We start from the raw sequence: 21,666 nt of genomic DNA on the forward strand, positions 1-21,666 counted from the left end.
CTCTTGTGCTTAAAAAGGCGGGAGCCCGCTGCCCTCCAGAGCCCAGAGCAGAGCCGGGCCGTGGCCGACAGAGGCATCAGGCCCCCCCAGAGGGAGAAGTTCAGATGGCGCCTCCCTTCGGGCACGAACCCGCTCGCGCCTCTGCCAATCCCGGCCTGCTCGCCCGCCTGCTCCCGCCCCCGCTCTACTGCCCGCCAATCTCCGCTCCGGCGGGCTTCGCTGTTGCGGAGTCTCCCTGTCGCCCCCCCCCCCCCGGCAGTTTCAGCCTCTCGCGCCCTCTCTCGCTTTTTTTTGAGTCCTTCAGTTTCGCGTTTTGATCCGCCTGAGCCACCGTCGCCCCGGGAAGCCGCCTGGCTGGGGCTGCGTGTGTGAGCGCTGGGGCTGCAGCAGCCGGGCGCAGCCGATCCGCGCCGGCAGGGGCGGCCGCGGGAGCCAGCCTGGAACTCGCGAGCGGAAACAGCTGAGCGCGCAAGCCCTGGAGCCAGCCCGGGCTCGGGGCAGTGTCAGCCCCGTGACAGGCTGCGGGGCACCTACCGGCGGAGCCTCCTCCCCTCCCCGCTTTTCTCCTCCCGCACTCTTAAAAACCTCCCCGAAGTGGGGACAGATTCCTGCCTCTCGCTGCAGCCGGGGGCTGGCTCCCCTGCCCGTGACACCCGCAGCGGCAGTAGGACGCTGGCTTCGGATCTGGGGTCTCTTGCAGGGAAGGTTGGCTGGATGGACAGAGCCTCGGATAAATCCCTGCTAATCGCACTTCCTAGCTGCCCCCCGCTCCGCGCCGCAGACACCGCTCCTCCTGCACCAAGGTAAAATAGCAATCGGGCCGGGCAGCCGCCTGCCGGAAAAGTTCTTTTTTTGGGGGAGGGGGGTGGTGTTTTGGTTTAACTAAAACAAATCTAATCCCCCCTCCCGTCTCCACAATCTGCTTGCTGCTAAACGAGTGGGCAATACTCTCTGAAAGGGCTCGCGATCTTGCTGACTGTAACATTCTTTCACCTCCTTCCCCCCGTTTCCCCCCCACCTTGTATGAAAGCAAGGAGGATATTTTGGTGCAAACTACTTCATTTAGAAACCTGACTTGATTTCTCTTCTCCCCAGTTCGGTGGCTTGGGTGAAGGTGTAGAAGGTTTGGCCTGAGAGAGCGATAATCCTTGCCAGCGGTCACAGTTCCTTGCTGATCTTCTTTATAAATAGGTGCGTGTAATATTGTATGACTTTATATTTAGATGACATACAGTATATTAAAAAGCAGAGCTAAATTTACAGGCACCTTAAAGAGACAGCAGTCTGTCTCTTGTTTACTCTTGGTACCTTAAGGTGACTTATATTTTGTATTTGTGTTTAGTTACTTAAACATTGACATTGTGCTTTGCACCTTATAAACCCACAGAACATGAAGTGGCCCTGATTGTGCAATTGTATATGTTTGCATGAACTCTTGCTGACAGTAATGGGCTGCTCCATGCAAGTTGCAGGGGCTGCTTGCCTGGACCCAGCTGGAGGATTAAAGTATCAGTGTTTAGAAGTTAAGTCCTGAAATTTCTCTGGTCAAGTGCATCAAAATTATGTCTCTCTAGATTTGTAAATGGCTAATAAAATGCAAAAATGTCATTTGCAACTTTAACCAAACTTATTTGCCACCATGAATGAATGATACCCCATTCAGACAGAACCATCTGCATGTTTTGTTAGTCTATAAAGTGCTACCAGACAATTTGCTGTTTTTTAAGTTTATCCTGCACAGACTAACTCAGCTACCCCCTGAAGCGAGAAAGACTTGTACGTTATCTGCTTTTCACTCTGTGTTCCTTAGCAATATGAACGTACAGTCTATTGGGAATGGCTTTTTGACCCATGCATTCTTGTTTTTGTTTTTTAAGGATATAAGTGGTCTGCAAAGGAGAAATCGGAAAATATACTCCAACCCCTTGGCCCAGAAGCTCACGAGTTCTGGTGAAGCAGAGTGGGGCATCCCCAGAAAACCGAGTTAGTGAGAGACATGTGAAGGACTGTAAGGTGGCCGTGAGCTCCTGTGTGTGCTGTCCACAAAGCTGGGCTGATTCACTGACACTTGTTTTGGAGTGGAGTGATACTCCCCCTTCACCTAGCTATGATGTCTGTTGAAGGATCGACGATAACAAGCAGGATAAAAAACCTGCTTCGCTCTCCGTCCATTAAACTGAGAAGGAGCAAGCCGAGGAACAAGCGAGAGGACATCAGCAATAAGGTGAGAGAGTGAGGTTGTTTCCTAAGGGCCTGTCTGTGCTAAAAACATGACCTATTGGGACACCTGGCCTACAATGACCATATCCCCCTAGTGCAATTACAGCATAACTTTGTTTTATATTAAACAGGGTCTTAACTGTGTCTCTTAACCTCATGGAAACTCTGTATTTGCACAGATTGAATGTAACTGAGGTAGCAGCTGCAGAATAAGTTCTGATCAGAATGTTTCTTTGAGGAGAATGTTGAAAGGGTCCAGTAGTTCCTTGTGCCCTTTGTGGGCATTTGCTGGTCATACACAGAGAGCTGCCTGATCCCGCCTTGTTTCATAAGTATTATAAATCCACAAGGAATTGCTGTAGATGCCTCAATGTGATTGCGAATGGCAGGGGATGGTTTGTAAGATGGCAGATTGGAAAAGAGATGTCCATAAAATTATTCTCTACTCAGCAGTGGTGCATGTTCCAGAGAAGTGTGAGAGCCCTTGAACTAACTCTCCCTATTTTGTGTGGTTTTCATAACTAACAAAAGTGGCAAGAATAGTTTTCAGGAATGTTTTAGTTTATGAACAAAGGATGAAGGGGAAGGAATTTTTCCTCTTAACCCATCCTCCTCCTGGTGTCAGTGAAGCCAGGAGGCTTAATTCATGACAGAAACATTTCTTTGGATTTGACTGTTGCAGTAAAAAGAGGATGACAACTTAATTGCATGGTCAAACTCAAGAAGAAACCAGGCTGGGAGGTATTGTGAATTGGCTGGGGCAGGGGACTATGAGTCAAGGGACTGATGTTTATTTCTGACTCTGCCACTGATTGGTGCATGGCCTTGGACAAATCACTTAAGTTCCACATGCCTCAGCTTCTCTATCTATGAAATAAGGTCAATTATTCCTCTTCCTTGTGAAACATCACTAATGAATGTGGCATTTGTTGGATGAAAGGTGTCATCATATTGCTTGTTTAAAAGTTATAATTTAAAACATGTAGCCACAGAAGCAAAAAGGCAAGTGAAATAAATTAGTTTAAATGTTCTGTCTCTGTCATGTTTGCCCCAATGTGAAATCCTGCTTTTAAAACTGTGGCTCAGGATTGGGCTTTCTCTGGCTAGCTTCTGAATACCAATATGCCCAACTCTGATTTAATACCTGTCTCTCCCCCGTCCCTATAGGATAAACAGAACTCTGCTTCCTCTACATTATTTGGGGGAAAGTTCTCTTTGTGTATAAGGTGTACGTGCTGCATTCAGTACAACTTGACTGCAGATGAGGAGTTTTTGGCTGGTCTGCATCCACTGCTAACCTTTCAAACCATAAAAAAGGACACGTATGCTGTATCACACCAGGAGCATTGGGTTCAGTTTCAGTAAACGGAAGAGGTATCCAGGCTCAGCTGAACACTGCTTGCACCTTTTCAGAGCTGGAAACAGCTGCTAGGTAAACCCCTGGCCTTGGCTCTTGTACCATTCTAGCCCTTTCCCCAAAGTGTGTCTTTCAGACGAGCTCCGTTGTATGCTTCTGAGCTGAGTACTGGGAAGTGCTTCTGCCCGTGCACGTGCGCTGCAGGTTGTCTGATCCCTGCAGGGAGTGACAGATTCATCCCACACCATTAAATTAGGTGTTTGTATTTTATTAACAAGTGCATCAATGCACTAGATCAGTGAGATACAGAGTAACAACTGTGTGAGGCCATAGGGGCTGCTTCTTATGGCATCTCCTCTCTCTCTGTCCTTATTCTGGGGAGAAGATGGGTGGAAGCAATTTGCTATCTTGAAATGCTACACATTAGTGCACTGGGAAAATGGCTTAGGTGTGCCTGCCCTCTGGTATCAGTACTCTGACTTTTTGCTCAGTCTTTAATCTCCTTTGCCTGACTTCAGTAGGATGCTGCAACAGGGAAACAGGATGTGGCCCCTTATTGGAGGTCCAATAGGAAATGCTTTCCTGTGTATGTCACTGGGGATGCCTTCCCTTGTCACGTGTGTGCTCTTATGCCTTCTTGAGGTGACAAGCAGCTTCTAGCGCCATAAAGCTGTATGCGGCACCTTGCTTCTGCAGGGAGGCACCACTGTAAATCCACTGCCATTGAATGATGGTGGTAAACATGCAGTTCCTGAATAGATCCCTTGTTTGCTCACTCTCCAGGGAGTTCCTCTCGAGAACAGGAACGTTTGCTCCCAGGAGAGGGTGAACTCTCTGCACTTGTATGTTGGGCAGTCTGGAAATTGTCGGTATGCAAAGGCTTACCTGTCAGGTGATCATGTGCATTGTTGCAAAGCCCCAGACTGTGGTGGCATATGGCTGTAATTTGCCATTTCTTTCTGGTGAATGCTGTATGCGTATGTCAGAGCAGAAGAGACCACACTTTCTGCACTAGGTGTACTATTAGTTGTACTAGGGTGGGTGGGCGGAGGTCTGTCCCTCTTGGATAAGAGAGTGGAACCACTGAGCCTTGGCTACTACAAATTTTTGGGCACAACAAAAGAGTGAGGTCAAAGGCTAATAATGGGGAATCCGGAGGGGGATATGAAGCAGAGTCCCTGACAGCGCCCTCTGCTCCTCAAAGGGATCCAAGGAGTCAGTGGATGCTGCCCAGAGGGGAGCTGCCTGGAGACACAGATTGTCAAGGAAATGGAAACAGGCCCACAGTGATAGAGCACCCCTTTATCCAGCTTCCTCATACTACAGTGATGAATGGTGAGGAAGTCTCATGAGTGGGGTGGGGGGTTCAGGGATTGGGTGTGCATAGAGCAGGAGGTTCAGGGAAATGTGCAGCCAGCACCTCATAAGAAGTTCTTGAGAAGCTGTAAGAAGGGCTGCGACCTGGGTGCTGCAGAAGGGACCATTCCAGGGGAGTTCATGAACCTGCCATGAAAATGCTCATGGTCCCATGAAAGGGCCACCAACTAATATCTCTGATAGGCTGTGGTGTACGGGAAAAGTGAGACCCCTTCAGCTCCACATCTCTCTTCAAGCCCATGTCACTTCCAGCAGCTTGCTTTCAGATCGGTTAAAATGTGCAGCAAACAGAGCCACTTGGATTTGCCTGGGCTGTGATCTGCCTGACGAAGGGAGGCCAATGCCATCAGCTAAGGGTCGCTAGGAATGTGTGAGAGGCCTTTCAGGCTGGTGTGGGACCTTCTTTGTTGCCAAGGCTTTGGAAGATGATTAGAGGGTCTGAATAGGTCAGGGGAGGAGGAGAAGTGCTGTGCCATCTGGCTCCTGTGGCACAGGCATATAATCCTGTGCTGAAAGTGGGCTGGCTGTGAAAGGACTGCTCTGCTGGACAGTGTCTTGCTCTGAAAGGAGGAGTGGGAGCAAGCTCAAATACACTGTTTGCAGGAGGGATGTGAACAACGTGCAGTGTGTTCAAGGGGAGATGCATAAAGAGGAAAAACTGGATTTGTGACCTTGTTTTGAATGCCTGAAAGATGTGTGTGTATGAGGTTTGTGGGGAGGGGGGATGTCTTGAAAGGTTGCATTCACTCTCCTTACATTATGCATTTGTCTGTGCTGGTTTTTGTGGACAATTCTATGAACAGCTAGTGAACTATTGGGATTATTAAATCATAAGTACTAAGTCAAGCAAAATCTGATCTGTTAGAAAAGAATGTTAATAAAACACAAGGAACTTGATAATTTTTAAAACTCAAGTGCCTGACAAACATGTGAGAGAGAATATTTCTTTGTTACATCTGTAGCTCCTCTGCCTTTTCTGTAAGGAGGAAGTTGTGGTACTGTGGTCTGCCAAGGAGGCTTCTCATAGAAACAGGGAACATTTGATATTTCTTATATGTCTATTTTTTTTAAAGTAGTTATAAACCAACAGAAAACTCTTACAAGCAGAGCTGGTTGAAAAACGGGATGCAGATTTTTTGCAAAACTATAAACAAAAACAAAACAAAACAGCAGCATCAATAACAAATTCTGAAAACAAAATACCAAACCCTCATTTGTCCATCATGAAGTGTACCTTTTTTTTGACTCTCTCTACTTTTAAGCCCCTCCCCCCCCAATTTTCCCCTTCCCCCCACAACTTCCATTTTAGGCCTCTTCGTTGAGTTCCTTTTTTGAGATTAAAAAGCACAGACCTAGGATATGTACCAATTCATCTCTACCCTGCAATGCTATTTCGGGACATCGGAGTATCCCGAAATAGCTCTCCCATGTCTTCACAGCAAACCCGTTATTTCAGGCTCGCTTTTCCAACATCCCTGTAAACGTCATTCCTCAAGGAGTAAGGGATGTTTCAGAATAGCGCTTTATTTTGAAATTTGGCGCTGTATAGATAGTGCCTAATGGTGAAATAAACTATTTTGAAATAGCATTGAAATAAATTATGCAATTTACGTAGCTCAAATTGCATATCTTATTTTGAGTTATGGTGCAATATAGACACACCCTAGGTTATTGAATTTAGTGACTGCAAGTCTTTACTGGCCAGCCAACAGTAATCTGAAATAAGTGTGTAGGTTTTAGTCCAGGTTCTGGCGCAGGAGCATCCAAACTTACTGACCCTCTGAGCCAAATACAACAATCTTCAGAAGATGAAAAGCTGGGTCACCCCTTCCGGGGACCAGTGCTTGGAGCTTCAGCCCTGCTCCTGCATAGGCCCTGAGCTCCAGCTGGGGTAGGACTGAATCCCAATGGCCCCTCTCTTCTTGCACAGAAACTCCTATCTCACCATCCTGCAGTAAGGGAGAGATCCTGAACTCCCATCTCCGTGGCCTGGTAGGTGGAGAATTGGGTGGTATGGGGTGGAGCTTGTGAGACGCACTGTAAAGATAAAAAAGCTGTGTGGGGTTCGCAAACCACAGTTTGGCCACCTCTGTTTTAGTGGGGGGACGGCCACGAAACTTCCCCTGCTTTTGGCACCCTGATTAAAAGTTTCAGCTGACAGGCTGAGGATTGGGCCTGGTGGTTGAACTTGTACTTGGGTCCATGGTGGTTGAACTTGTACTTGGGTCTTAAAGGTTGTTAAAACAGCAGCACAGTCTGTCTCTATACTCTATCCTGAGACACAGCCTTGATCCTGCAGTATTTTAGAAGGGAAGTTGGGTGCTACGAAGAGACAGTGCAGGGTCAGGCACCTCTGGGATTTGAACCAAAGATCTCCTGTTTACGATGCAGACATATTAGCCAGCTTAGCCCTGAAGTTGCATGTTGGAGTTGGTCTCCAGCGACTCTGTGGGTGGCATTATGTCTTGCAAGAGACAATCTTGAACTCTTGTTCCTGGCAGGCATTGGGAGGGACTCCAAGCCTAAGTCTAGATCTAAAATTTAGATTGGCCTAAAGACATTGCTCAGGGACGTGAAAAATTCGCTCTAGTGCTGTAGTTAAGCTGACCTAACCTCTGATGTAATTGCAGTTCCCTTGATAGAGAGAGGGTATTCCTCTGTTGATCTAAGTATTGCTGCTTGGTGAACTGGGTTTCCTACAGTGACAGAAAAATCCCGGAGGTTAAAGTATGCCCGGAGGTTATGTTTCCAGTTCCTGAAAGGAGCTCTCTGCATTGCATTCTGTCACCATCTGTAGCTTCTCTTCCCTGCCATTGGCTGTGCAGATGCTTCAGGAATGTTGTATGGATGGAATGAAGTGGAGGCTTGGAAACTAGGTTCTAGTCTGTGCTTCAGGAAGGTGAGGGTGACGTTGCTGAAATCCTGGTCCAGATTGGCCAGGGAGGATGTGGGTGAGTCCAACTCTGGGACCCCTGCTTGTTGACTGCTTCCAAAAACAGTAATAGAACATATCCGGATTCTCAAGGGTTGCTTGCTCCAAAATTTAATTTTTTCATGTAGATGTCAGGGTGATGTGATATCTGTATCTAGAATGGAAGATCCACTGAACATAGACAGCTGCTTCTAAAGCCGGGGTCTCCTGGGAGAGTGGCATGTGGCAATTCTTTGTCGTTCTTTGCTAACTCTCATAATGGCACATCTGTAGCTCTCAAGTACTGTAGAAAGGTGAGTAGGGATCACTGCCCCCACCTCACAGATGCGGAAACTGGGATTTTGTGTCTTGCCTGTGGCCACAGAGCAGATCAACAGAAAAACAGGAATAGCCCCCAGGTTTCCTGACTTCCAGGCTGGGTCTTCATCTACAGGCCCTGCAGCCTCCTTTAGGTATTAAAACCCATATGCTCATTGTGTTAACATTTTTACACCCACGTTTCTTCTATCCTTCCCTCCCCTCTCCATGCAACCTGTTATGTCATCTTGGAATTCTCAGATGGTTGAAAGCCAAACACAACATATAAGGGGGAGAGCCAGGTTAATTAACAGTCATGTTTCTTTGCTAGGGAACTCTAGCACCAGTCGCTTTCTGTTCATAAAGCAAGGAAGATACAAGACGGGAGTACAGGCTTGCATATTGTTACAGATAGAATAAGCCTGATTCTAGAGATGCTGAGCATCTGCAACTCCCATTAACTTCAAGCGGAGTCGCAGGATCTCAGCGCTTTCAAATAGATTCTGCATGGATATGGAAAAGATGTCGTACTTTGGCTCTGGGAAAATAGCTATGTAGCTCTTCCTGCATGACAGTGATGGTGTTGCTAGGATATGGTTACTCTTCTGTAACTGGGCACATGCTCTCCATGTTGGCCTTTCCCTGCAATATTCTGCCTTTGCCCTGGGAGGTAGGTCAGTAGGGCCCTTGGGCCTCTTGCAAGGGGAAGGAAGAGATGGCATGTTAACATGTGAGGTGCAGAGAGTGTGAGTAACCTACACAAACAAGGCCATCTGCTCTGTGGGTTTTAATGGCTGCTATACACCCTGGGCACTCACATGCGTCTTGCTTGGCTGATCTCTTACAGCAGTTGCACCATGTATTGTGTATGATTGTCTAGCTCCCTTATGTTAGTCAAATGGCATCGGGAGAGAGTGTGGAACTTGGAAATATGCCCTTGCTTGTGAGACTTAGACAAATTCTGCTTCATGCCCATTACCCAGCTGCTGTGTTGGCTGTTGGACTGAATCGTAGTGCTCACCAGAGTAATTGATTGGAGCCAACCAGGCCTTAATTGTAGTTTCTGTGCTATGAAAATGAGCCTGGGATGTAAAATACAGCCCCTGACTTCCTCGGCTGGTGTCCAACTGGGACACGAACAACTTTCAAAGAGATCAGAACCTTCAGTTTTGCAAGAGACCTGCTCAGAAAGTGAGACTGTTCTGTTCAAGGCCAACTGTAGGAGAGGTGGCCTTGGTCACTCGCATTTGACACCCTTTGTCATACATGGCTGTTGGTCATAGTGTAGATGCAGCCCTGTTGTATCATGGAGCAGTGACTGCACTGGAGTAGAACGAGACTGCACTAGTTTTGGGCCAAGCTGTTTCTGGAGCCAGAGGTTGGGAGTTGAGCTAAGCGGCTATCCCACTTGAAACTGATTCTACAGCTGTTGAAATGTAGCCAGTGTTCTTGGTCTTTGGGGCAGGGTTGCCATGTGTTTTATAGTAATTAGCAGAATGACACCCTGATTGCACTACAGGTTGGACCTCCCTAGTTCGGGACCTGCCCGGTCCCAAGGGAGAGAGTTTGCCAGGCCAGGAGAGGTCAGTATTGTCCCCTCTGCCGATGGATTCTGTGCTCTCTCAGGATTCATGTTAGCCTCGGTCGGTGGAGTTCTCATCATTTAAAGTGAGAAGAACAGGCCATGTCTGGGGGTAGAACTCCATGAGCAGAGTGAGGTTCTGGCAATCGGTGCTTTGCATGACCACCAGGGCTCCACCGCTTTGTTGCTCTGGGGCCACTGGGCTTCCGGCTCCACTCCCCACTGCTGGGCTCCCAGGACTCTCTGGTCCAGCAGCATCTGTGTTCCTGCTGGATGGTCCTGCCATCCTCATCACGCTTTCATTGACCCTGATTCATCTACCTCCTATGTGGCTTCTGAAGTCCTCCAGTCTTTCTGCAAAGCACTGATCACTGAAACTCCCTCTGCTCATTGAGTTCTGTCCCCAGGCATTCAAAACGAGGAGAACTCGAGCAAGGCTGGCACGCATCCTGCTGCAGCGTGGCTTAGCAAATCTCCCACTGTTACACTAGCACTTGTGAGAACAGCAGTGGGATCATCTGGAGACAGGGCTCGGAAACGCCGTTACCTCCGTGCCGAACAAGGTTCCCTCTAAGCCCTGTGGCAGCACGGCCTGCAACTGAATGAGCCCTGCCCAGCCAGGGGCTCCCTGCACAGAGCTGCCTGGCTGGGGGAGGGGTGCTTCTCCCTCAGCCACAGCAGCAATTCCTATTCGAGGACTTGCTCGGTAGCTTTGCAGGAAGACTGGAGGATGTTGGAAGCCACCTAGGAGGTAGGTAAATCAGACAGTAGATGACTGGCTCTGTCCTCAGCAGGGAGCTGCTGCTGTTGCTGAGGAAGAAGTGCCCCTCCCCCAGCCAGACAACTCTGTGTGCGGAGCCCGGAGACCCTGTCTGGGTGGGGCTCTTTAAGGAACTGTGAGGCTGTGCCACCAGGCAGCTTAGAGGCAACCGTAGGGCCAAACCTTGCCTTAAGCACCTCTGGACAGTTTAAGAGCAGGGCTGTCAATTGCCCTACCTTAACGCCTGCGATTAACGCAGGACAGGATAAACACGTTAATACTTTAAAACGCATTAATCACAGGCTTTAATGCTGTGCTGCCCCGTTGATGTGCCGCTGCAGCGCTTCAAAGGAGCAGCGCAAGCAGAGCTGTGGATCAGATGGAGCTGGACCCAGCTGATCCCCAACTCCTGAAGTGCTGCCCCTTTGAAATGCTATGGAGGTATTTCAACGGGGCAGCGCTGCATGGAGCCTGGGGTCAGCTGGGGACTCCAACTGATCCCAGGCTCCATGCAGTGCTGCCCTGTTGAAGCGTGTCTATAGCGTTTCAAAGAGGAAGCATGAACGATTAATTACAATTAAATTTTTTAATCGTTTGACAGCCCTACTTAAGAGTAAAAATGCTGAAGGTCTGTCAACACACCTGCCATTGGTACAACTGGTGGAGCTTTGCTGTGCACCAGTGAGCGATTCCGCGCTCCCCCCCTCCTCCCAGTCCAGTGCTAGTGTAGACAAAGCTTCATTAATTGCATGCAATGGTGTAATAGCTCTCTTGGTCCCAGGATATTGGCAAGACAAGGTGGATGAGGTAAAGGTGTGGTGTTTTTTTTTTTTTTTTTTTAATCAGACCACTTTCTGTTAATGAGAGAAGCGTTCTAGCTTACACAGCTCTCTAAAGCTTCATTAATATTATCCTTTGCATAACAGTACCACCCCAGGGACCCCAGCTGAGTTCAGGGCCCCATTTTGCTGAGACGTATGGATTGGACACATAGTAAAAGATGGTTCCTGTCTAAAAAGGTATGCTCTGAGTAGACAAGGCAGAATTGTGAGCCCCACTTGGACACCAAGATACTTTAAGGTCCATGGTCCTTTAGGAAGTCTGTGGCAGAACTGGGAATTAAATCCAGATTTCCAGACTCCAAATCTATTGCCTTAACCACCGTCCTTTCTCTTTGAGGTCACTGATGTTTAAAAAACCCAAATTCCCACCCTGATTTGCTGATATTAACCATTAGGGAGCCCTAAATGAGCTGACTCTCTTGAGCAATATTAAGTATATCAAGGAGCATATCAATGAGAGGGGAGTGGCAGAAGTATTCCCAGGAACCGTGTTACTGTCAGCCTTGTAATTTTGCTGTGACCTCAGCAGAAAAGGGAAGTTTTAACAGGAAATAGTGGTGTGGACAGGGCTATAGACTGCTCTTGATGCAGCATTTCTAGGCTAGGAGCTCTAAAAATCCATCCCACATGTTCCTCAAAATGCTATGAGGCCAGCATGGTAGCAAACCAATATGAAATTTCTAGCTTAGTGGAGTTTGACATTTGGCATTCTAGCTGTAATAAAAGGTATGTCTTTTGCAAGCATGACAACTATTTTTATATTAAGAAAACAATGATCTTCCTAATCTCCCTGTAAGATTATTCTGAAACCTTCCCCCCAAATTCTTTTCTGGCAGCAGAGGACTCGAGACATTTCTGCCAAGAAGCTTCTGCCCTCTGGAAGTAAGAGGCTGAAATTTGGGTTTATCATGGAAGTCTATTCACATTAACTAATATTGTGATAACCGGCACATGTGCGTGTTTTCAATTAAAGAACCACTTGTCAGAATGAGTTCAGTCTGAGACCAAACCATTTGCTGGAGCTCTGTGATGAATAAGAGGAACCTCTCCTTGAATTTGGTTTTGATTAGACACTGTGGTGAACAATACCTCCCAACCCTTCCAAAAACTCCTCTTCGCTCTGGGGCTGGAGGAGCAGAGGGCAGCCAGCTTTGCAAGTGGCTGTGCTAAAGTGCTGGCTTCCTAGATTTCCTGTGCAGAATAGTGTTAGCATTTCAGTGTTCCCTGAAGCCTTTGAAGTTGGCACTTGATGAAGATGAATAGGGGAAGGGGCCAACTGTCTCAAGTTTTGTTTATAGTAGGGATCATTTGGTAAAAATTTCCAATTGTGGACACAGCAGTGCATTTAACACCATCACCAAGCCTAATTAATTAACATGATGGAAAAACGCTAGTGGCCAGTGGCAGAGGCGCCTAGTTCCCAGGAGTGCTTGATTCCCTGCAACCCCCATGCCCTGCCCCTCCCCTGCCTCTTTCCTCCTGTTTCTCCCCCCCCCCCCCAACCCTTCTCCCTCACCTCTTCCTTTCTCCACTCTTCTCCCTCCTCCTCAGGGCCTCCCTCATGGAAAGTGGAAGGTGCTGGGAAGGAAGGGAAGACCCAAATATGTTGGGCCACAGGAGGGGGAAGAGCTGATCCACAGGGCTGACAGTGGGTAGAGCCTTGCATGGACACACAATTTTGTATGCGCATCCCTGTCTGTATCCATAGAAATGAGCTGCGGATATCTGCATTTACATCCGCAGAGTTGCAGGGCTCTGCCGGTGAGTGCTGAGAACCCACTATGTTTTTTCCATGGGTGCTCCGGGGTTAGAACATCTGTAGTTGGCACCTGCCATCAGGAGAGACTTATCTGTCCCAGCATGCCTGGGGCTGCTACCTCCAGTGGCTCTGCCTCAGGAGCTTCAGCGGGTAGCCGAGTTAGTCTGTACAGAATAAACTTAAACTACAAATGGTTTGGTAGCACTTCATAGACTAACGAAACACGTAGATGGTATCATGGGCTTTTGTGGGCACAGCCCACTTCTTCAGATGACCGGAGTTTTTTTCTGCTTCAGGGTTAGCAGTGGTCTTTTAAGCCTGGATCCTGCAAGGCTTTACACATGTGTGACTTGATGCATTGTGAGTAATCCCATTAAAGTCAATGCAGCTACTTGCACTGCACAAAGTTAAGCATCATGCACGTGAGGTATTGCAGAGTCAGGACCTTAGATTTACAATCCCTTTCCCTGGAGCTTATAGCTGGCGTGGTCATCATGGAAGTGCTAAATAATAGTGGGCACGGTTCTTTGCAGAGGGAAAATCCTGGTGTTAGTGAGGCTTGCCTCCTTATTTGGTGGCAATGATTTGTTCTCAGTGTCAAGTTTTAAGCATGCTTTGGCCTGTATTTCAGCAGTAATTTTGGAAGGGGCCATGCGCTGTGGTATAGGCATGCAATGATGGTACCAAAGTGTATGGAGTATGAGGATGACACTAGAAGGGGCTGTCTTAGACCTTATCTATACTAGAAGGGGTTTGCCTGTATGGCTATGTCGGCAAACCCTCGTAGGAGAGAGAGAGTCTATACTGGCAAATGAGTGTCTTTGCCAATCTTGTGTGTACCAGCATGAAGTAAACTCTATTGGCAAAATGACTCCTTTGCTATTATAACACTGTCTATAAAAGCTATGTTTTTATGTTGTAGCATAGATCAGGCCTAGTACTTTTGCTGGCCTATCTTATCAGTTGTAGGGGTGTTTTGTTTTGTTTTTTTTCTTTTCACTTCCAACCAAAATATCTCTGCAGGCAAAACTAGTAAGTGCAGGCCAGACTTTAGAAACAGACATAGTCCTGTATTTTTCATAGCCCTGTGTTATTTATTAAAATGCATGTGATCACGTAAGGGGGGAAGAGTTGGTATGGTTGTTTTTTGCAAGGATGGGTTATATAGGGATGGATGTTGGGTATTCCTTTAGGCCTCTTCTTTGCTACAGTTATAACAGTCAGGAGACCTAGTTACAATATGGTAGACTTATGGTCTGTTTGCTACATAATTTCAAAATTTTACTGTCAATGGGACCTAAACATGTCCCTGAAAACTGTAAGTCCACTCTTTGCCATTGTATCTAAACAGTTTTAAGAGGTCCCCAATATGTGTTGTAGGGGCCCTGTCTAAAGTGAGATTTAAACTACAGAGGAAAACAGCATAGTCCCATGAATTAGGAAGTTTGGGGTCCCTCCCCCGATCTGCCATGGGCTTGTGCCCCCATGCCTCAGTTTCCCCACCGGTAAAACAGAGATGATCCATAACCATATCTTGCAAAGTCTTTTAGGTATGGATAAAATGCTATACCAACACGCTCAGTGTTTTGTTTGATACCCAAGTTCTAAACTGGTTTACACCTTGCCCCAGACAAAGTAATTTTAAATATTGTGTCATTGGTCAGCACAGATGAAGCCAAGCTGTTTTCAAATGGGCCATCAAGAACTGTGGTTGAGCATCAGTTGGGATCACTTATTTTTGAGCCTGTATCTGCTGGAAACCCAATTAGTTGGAACCATGTCTATACAGTTTATATCATGTTTATACAGTGTTCAGTGACATTTTCAAAAAATGGTTTGGAGCCCTGTATGGATGGGTCTGGAGACACTGTTACAGAAGTGACATGTCATCTTAGAATTGTTGGGAGTAAGGACAGAATCAAATGTTTTTAATAAAATATCTTGGCAAATATTTCATTCTTATAAGCGTGTGTAATTTGCCACTGGGGGCAGTTGTTCATAAAACCCTGAGCTTCTTTTGAGAAGTGGGAATCCATCTCTTTCCAGCACTTGGAAAATAATCTTCCTATCTGATAATCCACAGATTGTGCTGCTTGGCTCTGCAGTTAAGCTGCTGAGATGTATTTTATTTGCAGTCAGCAGTGCAAATTCCTGGCACTGTGGGGCAGGGAGCAGAGAAAGGGAGCAGAGAAAGGTAAAGACAGGGCACTCTAGTCAGGCCTGGAATGGTTTTCTGGAGCTTCTTTATAGCCACCAGCTAGACTTGGGTATGTTGTGAAATGTTCAAGAGACCATGTAAAGGTGTAGAGGCTTTGGTTTATTTGTGTACTGTAGCGGTATTGCTCTGGGGGTGTGAAAACACCCATCCCCTGAACACAGCAAATTACAGCATTATAAAGTGCCAGTGCTAACAGGCTTCTAGCGCTGCTAGTTATTCCCCTTCTACGGGTGGTTTATCTGGGTCGCAGGCAGAGTTGTCTTCCATTGCTGGTGCCTTGATGGCATTACCACAGCAGCACTTTAAACTTGCAAGTGGAGATGAAGCCTCAGTTTCAGCTCACTTTCAGCACTGGGGCTGAAGAGTTTTCCCTTTTGTCTATGTTGCAAAGTAAATAATTTTCCAAATTATGCGGGGAGACTGATTGCTGACACATACAGTGAGCAAACAGGTCCATTTGAAAGTGTAGTGTAGAGAACATAGTGTTTGAGACTGTTGTCAACTGGGCCTATACAAGGTTCTCAAAATGAGTGTCTGTACTGGGGAGCATAAATGTAAACACAACTGCCAGTGGAGTGGTTTGTCTGATTTACTGTTTTATTTTCCTTGACTACTTTGGATGAATGTGAAGTCTAGTCACTGACATCACATTGAAGAGCCATGCAGCCTATCCACATATAACATGTTAGCAATACTGTAATTCCTTCCATGCTACATACTTACTAAGCATGCTTACAAACTTAATTCCTGTCTACAGGGTAAGTCCAAATCCCAGTAGGAAACTACAGGTTGATCTGCTCTGGTCTGGCAACATCCGTGGTCTGGCATGATTTAGTTAGCGGGATGTCCACTTATCAGGGGTGTGGCCAAGTTTCCTGTGGTCCCATAAAGTTTGTTTACAGCCACCAGTCCTGTGTCTGAGTGATCAATGCTGTTATTTAGCTTTAATTTAATTTCTAAAAGCCCAGTAAGCAGTGGAAATGTTGGTAATACTGCTAGACAATATATACCTCGCCTGGGCTTGCACATTCTCTGGTTTGGCACCTGTCAGATCCTGAGGTTACTAGAATAGAGAGGTTCAACCTGTACTTTATTGTAACTGGGCACCCACCATGTTGGCATCTATGGGGCATATGGGACTATAGGGGACAGTACTAGTTTTGCAAGTGGTGATTGCAAATCTCCGTTCCCAGCTGGGGTTCAGATGTCCTCGGGTACAGCAAGTATTCCAGGTGCTTTCCTCCTTGCCATTGCCGCCTGTGTTTATAAATGGAATCCTATATATTCCCTGGATTTGGGGCATTATAATCTGTTGTTGTGGAGACCGTTGTACCTTGATCAGTCTGGGACTGTGTTGTCTAAGGGGGAGGCTCAGAGGGACCATGGGGCTGTAGTGTCTCAGTGGGGGAGGATCCAGGACTTTAAGGACATGTCTGTGCTGTATGCTTCTTTCAGTGGTGTCTGGTGTGCGTTCTATGCAGCCCCCCTGCATGGCTATAATTAGTATAGGAAGTATGGCACAGCTTAGGCATGTAAAGAGACACCTGAAAGCCTCTCCAGTCGCCTGAGCCAGGCCGCCCTGTCAACCCTGATTTTTAACAGTGCAGTGTCCTACTGCTGGAGCCGTTCCCTGGAAGAGACTCAGGCAGTGAGCAAAGGCTCTGGCAGCTCCCGGCTGCCGGCCCTTCCCTGCTGCAGGGAACAGTTCCAGCAGGGAGGAGGCTCTGGCAGGCTGGGAGTCTGAACCTTTCCCCACTGCCAAGTTACCTCTTCCAGAGCCTTTCACTGAACGAGGTAGCGCGACACGGCTGTGCGGACAGATTGCTCTTCCCTCCTGCGCGCCACAGAATGTGGCCGGGGGGTGAGGTTCTTCCACAGTGGAAGTGGGAGCCGTGCCGCCAGGCTGAGCTACACAGCTGGGGGATGCATGCACATGGGTCTGGTGTATTGTCATGTGATGGCCAATTAACGTGGGAGGGGGGGAGAGAGAGGTGGGTGGGGGTTAATAAGTTTGTGAAGTCTAGACTGGACATACCCCAAACTCTTGTCCCAGGACATACAAAGTTGTGGTTCCCCATCACTATCCAGTAATTCCAGGTAAAAAATGTTAGTGAAAACAAGCCCCTTATTGTGCCCCTCCTTCCATTCCTTCCTTCCTTACTCTCCAGCACATTTAGGGAGCGTCTTGTGGGGAAAACTCTTCCTGAGAGCAGCTGGCCTAACTGAAGACTGGTTGGAGAGAGAGCATCATAAAAAGAATCTACTGGGTCAGACCAGAGTTCCATCTAGCCCAGTATCCTGTTTTCTGACAGTGGCCAGTGCCAGGTAACCCAGAGGGAATGAACAGAACTGGTAATCACCCCTTGTTGTCCATTTCCAGCTTCTGGCAAATAGAGGCTAGGGGAATACCATCCCCGCCCATCCTGGCTAATAGTCACTGATGGACCTTGACTCCCTGCATACAGGTCTTGGCATCTATTAATATACACGATGTATTAAAACGGGTTGTATATACCTTACATATTCTATTCAGAGTATATTTTAATTTTATTGCCCCAGGTTCTGTACTGAGTAGTGTGGGAATGAGAGAGGCAGTGAGCTCAATGTCATGCTAGACAATAGCTAGCTAATTACCTTAACCATTACAAAGATAGCTTCCCCACTTATCACTCCTGATTAGCCATTCATTGACTCATAAATAGCTTTTCCCTTCCACCCTCTCCCTCACCCCACATTTTGTCAGTTTAATAATGTGTTCACTTTTTTCATTGTATTCCTTTGGTATATATGGTCATGCCAATTCTCTTCCAGAATATGATCTGAGGAAGTGGGTCTGGCCACAAAAGCTCATCACCTAATAAACCATCTTGTTAGTCTTTAAAGTGCTACATAGTTTTTCCTTTTGTTTTATGCTAGACAATGTGATTAAAATACCTGTGCTGCTCTTGCTAACAAAGGCTAAAGTTGCAGCAAAAACCCTTCTCCCCCCCCCCCCCCCCCATTGACTAGACAGCCAAATGACTCCCTCTGTTAGGTAAAATCTTCCCTTCTTTCCAAAGGCGAGAAGGAAGTCACAGGGGATTTGCAGTCAGGGAAGGCAGGGGACTCCCAAAGGAACGTGGGGTTGGAGGGATATTACTTGACCACAGAGAATTATGGGGCATCTCAATGGGAAGAGAAGAGTTGCTCACTGCAAGGAGACTTGTGGCTTTGCTTCTGTTACTGTTTCCAGAAGATTTAAAAGAACCAGGGAAATTCCCCAGTTCATGTCTCACTTACTCCCTAAAGGTCTGCTGGCAGCCATGGGAGAGGTGTGGTTTTTTTTTTTCCGCTCCTCTGTGCATGGCTTGTTCTGACACCCGGCCCCCCATCTGACTGGGAGCGCCCGACAGGCCTTAGCCAGCCACCCTCTCCGAGGCGAAAGTTGTATAAACAGTGCTGTGATTCTCCAGGCAGAACAGAGCTGGCATTGCCGGCCCAGGCTGCAGGGAGAGGAGCGGTGGGCCTGGAGCTTGTTATTTGTGTAGCATTTGGGGTTATTTGTGCCTGGGAGCTCTCATGCTGGGGAGATGGCAGAACTGTAAATCATCAGCAATCAGTGTAAGCCTCAGAAGCGGTTGGAGCAGAAGAAAAGAGCTTAGGAGGAAAATCCATTATAAAATGTCAAAGTGGATGGTTCTCCTCCTTGCTGGGGAGCATGGATTTTCCTGAAAACAGGAGGGTGCTGCTCTCAGAATGAGTGCTCTGCCTCCTGGGAGCAGGAAAAATGCTTATTATGATCGCCTGGAAGAAGGGATTTATTTCTAGGTCTCTAGGTCTATCTGCGTGCCTGCCTGGGTTCAGTCCCACACCCTGTTCTTGAGTGTAAGTTAATTTAGATGCCTCTAATCCAGTTCCCCAGAAAGGAAACAGCTGCAAACAGCTGCCAAGCAGGATCCTGGATTGTATAGGATATTTAAACAGTGTTTCTGTTCCAGGCCTTGGGTGTATGATTGGACCAGAGAAACACTTATTTATTTCTAAACTCAGAGGAAATAGGTGTTCTCTCCTGGCCCTGTGTTGATTCCTTTTGTTCATTTGTTCTCTTGTATATTACAGTACACACAGAGATGTGCTCTCTTTCACTACCTTGCAGTGTGGCTTATAATATTGTTGCTTGTATGTAACGTGTGCAAACTCATTTTGGCTGGTGATTCTGATCCCAGTTTAAAAAAAAAAAAAAAAAAAAAAAACCTGAGATGCAAACTGTGGCCCTGGTCCTGCAAACACAGATGCATGTACTTAACTTGATGTATGTGAGCAGTCCTGTTCAAATAGATGGACATAAAGTTAAGTATGTGCATAAGTGTTTGCAAGATCAAGTTCTGTAGATGAGACTAGCTCATTTAACCCACTTTGAGTATGTCTGTGTATATGTATTATAAATATCTGTCCATCTAATTCTTCTTCATGACATCTTGACCGGTTCATCTGTACTCTGCCAACTGATCCATCTTGCCTGGGACTATTGCTAACAATCTTGAACAGTCACCATTTAAAAAAAAAAAAAAAAAAAAAAAGCAAGCCTGATATCTCTACCCTTGCAAGGTTAGACATTCATACTCCGGGATAGGGGTAGGGATGTTAAATATCGGTTAATTGAATAGTCACGTAACCTCATGAATTCTTATCGGTTAGTTGACTATTCTGTACCAGAGGCAGTAGCGTGGGGTGCCAGACAGGAGCTGGTCCGTGAGGGCAATCAGTTAAAAAAACATCTCCCCTCACAGTTCGGCTGCCTGTCACCCTGTGCTGCTGCCTCTGATAAAGAGACAGCAGCGCGAGGTGGCAGCAGCCCCTGAGTGGGGTCTGAGCTCCCAGACCCGACATGAGCTGGAACTGAGCTGGGCTGTGTGCCTGCTCAGTTCCTAATACACTTTAAATGCAGAGCCACAGCAGGGGTAGGTTCCGAGACTGAGTTGGGCTGCTGGCCAGCTTGCTAAAAACTGTACTGGCGGGAGCGTGGGGGAAGGGAAATGTAGTCTCTAGCATTGACCTATAAGCTTTTGCTTATCTGTTAATTGACTAGACTGTTACATCACTAGGTAGGGGAGATGTCCTGAGAGTACATGGTGATGTGGTAAAAAGACTTTGTTGCCTTCTTTTGGGATGATCTGCCTAACTGTGCCTGTCATGCTACTTGCTTCTAGCCCTGGGAAGTCTAAGATCTCTGACCCTGAGCTTGCAGCATAGTATAGAAAAGATTATTTTAAGGTAATTTTTAGAGATTTTTAAAGTGTATTTGTTTTAACTGGCCCATCTGTCCATCCATCCTTCCATCTGTCCAGCTTCAGTGGGGGAAATGCTTTCATTCCTTAAAGCTCCTCTCCAGTGCCTCCAGAACCTGGTAATAGCCTTTGTCACCTTTTGTGGGTAAAGGGTATGAGACAGTCCCTATCTAAGGTGTTTTCTGTAACCTTGTACAGAAGTTTGACTTTTAACCTTTTGCACCTGTTTTCTCCAGACAGGTTTAAAGTGAGGACTAGCCTTGCCCAAAAACCCACAGGCCCAACATGGGTGCAAGTACACACACACTTTATATAGCAACTCTAGCATTGCTGTGCTTGGCTGATGAATATTGTGCACTAGTCTGGAGGGGAAGCTCACATTTAAATCTCTGGATGTGTGGCCTGATGCCATGATGAGAATCAGACCTGGAATGGTAAAATCAACACCCATTCAATTGGTGCCCGCTCTGGCACATATAACCCTCATCCAGGATGCAGAGAGAGTGAGATCCAAGTTGAACCATGAGTGAGTACAGTCAAACCATGGCTAGCTTGAACTTACCAATTCATGAGAGCCTCCAGCCCCTTTTGAAGACATATGTGAAATATCACAAGCCTGTCTGATATCTGGCTACAGCATCTTCTCTCCATTCTGAGACCTATTGGAAAGAATTGTGGAATAAGAATAATGTCCCACCTAAACATCTGATTGCCAGCCCCACAATAGCACTTCCAGGCTTCAGCCGACCCTGGAAACCATGATTGCCTTTTAACACATTTTGGAACGTTGTATGGCAGACGCCAATTGAAGACGGAGAGACAATGCAATGTGACTGTGGACATCAACCACAAACTATGGACCACATTGCAAAGCTATGCTTGCTTCAGTCCTTTCCCCGTGGCACCTCAGACATGGATCAGCCAGTGGGTAGCTGTGGAAGTGTCTCACTAATCTGGAGTTGGGCATTTGAACTCTGCTAATTATCGCTCTTGCCATACAAAAAAAGAAAACAACTTTCCTCTTCTCTGGAGCATGTAGAGTTACTCAGGTAAAC

General features: G+C 46.9%; 1 protein-coding gene across 4 annotated transcripts in view; it reads left to right on the forward strand.

Moving 5' to 3' along the window:
• Nucleotides 1–302: 302 nt before the first annotated feature.
• The window catches only part of MAPKBP1 (mitogen-activated protein kinase binding protein 1), a 128,144-nt gene continuing 106,780 nt past the window's right edge, over nt 303–21,666 (forward strand). For 3 of the 4 annotated variants that reach the window (XM_075927191.2, XM_075927192.2, XM_075927193.2), the window contains exons 1-3: nt 304–803; nt 1,096–1,191; nt 1,878–2,224. In XM_075927191.2, coding sequence (XP_075783306.2) covers nt 2,108–2,224 — 117 coding nt within the window. In that variant the 5' untranslated portion in view covers nt 304–803; nt 1,096–1,191; nt 1,878–2,107. Of the gene's footprint in view, nt 804–1,095; nt 1,192–1,877; nt 2,225–21,666 lie in introns of all 4 variants that reach the window. The other variant, XM_075927194.2, reaches the window with a different exon arrangement.

This window comes from Pelodiscus sinensis, chromosome 5 (genome assembly GCF_052426305.1).
Source record: "Pelodiscus sinensis isolate ZL-2025 chromosome 5, ASM5242630v1, whole genome shotgun sequence".
NCBI lineage: Eukaryota > Metazoa > Chordata > Testudines > Trionychidae > Pelodiscus > Pelodiscus sinensis.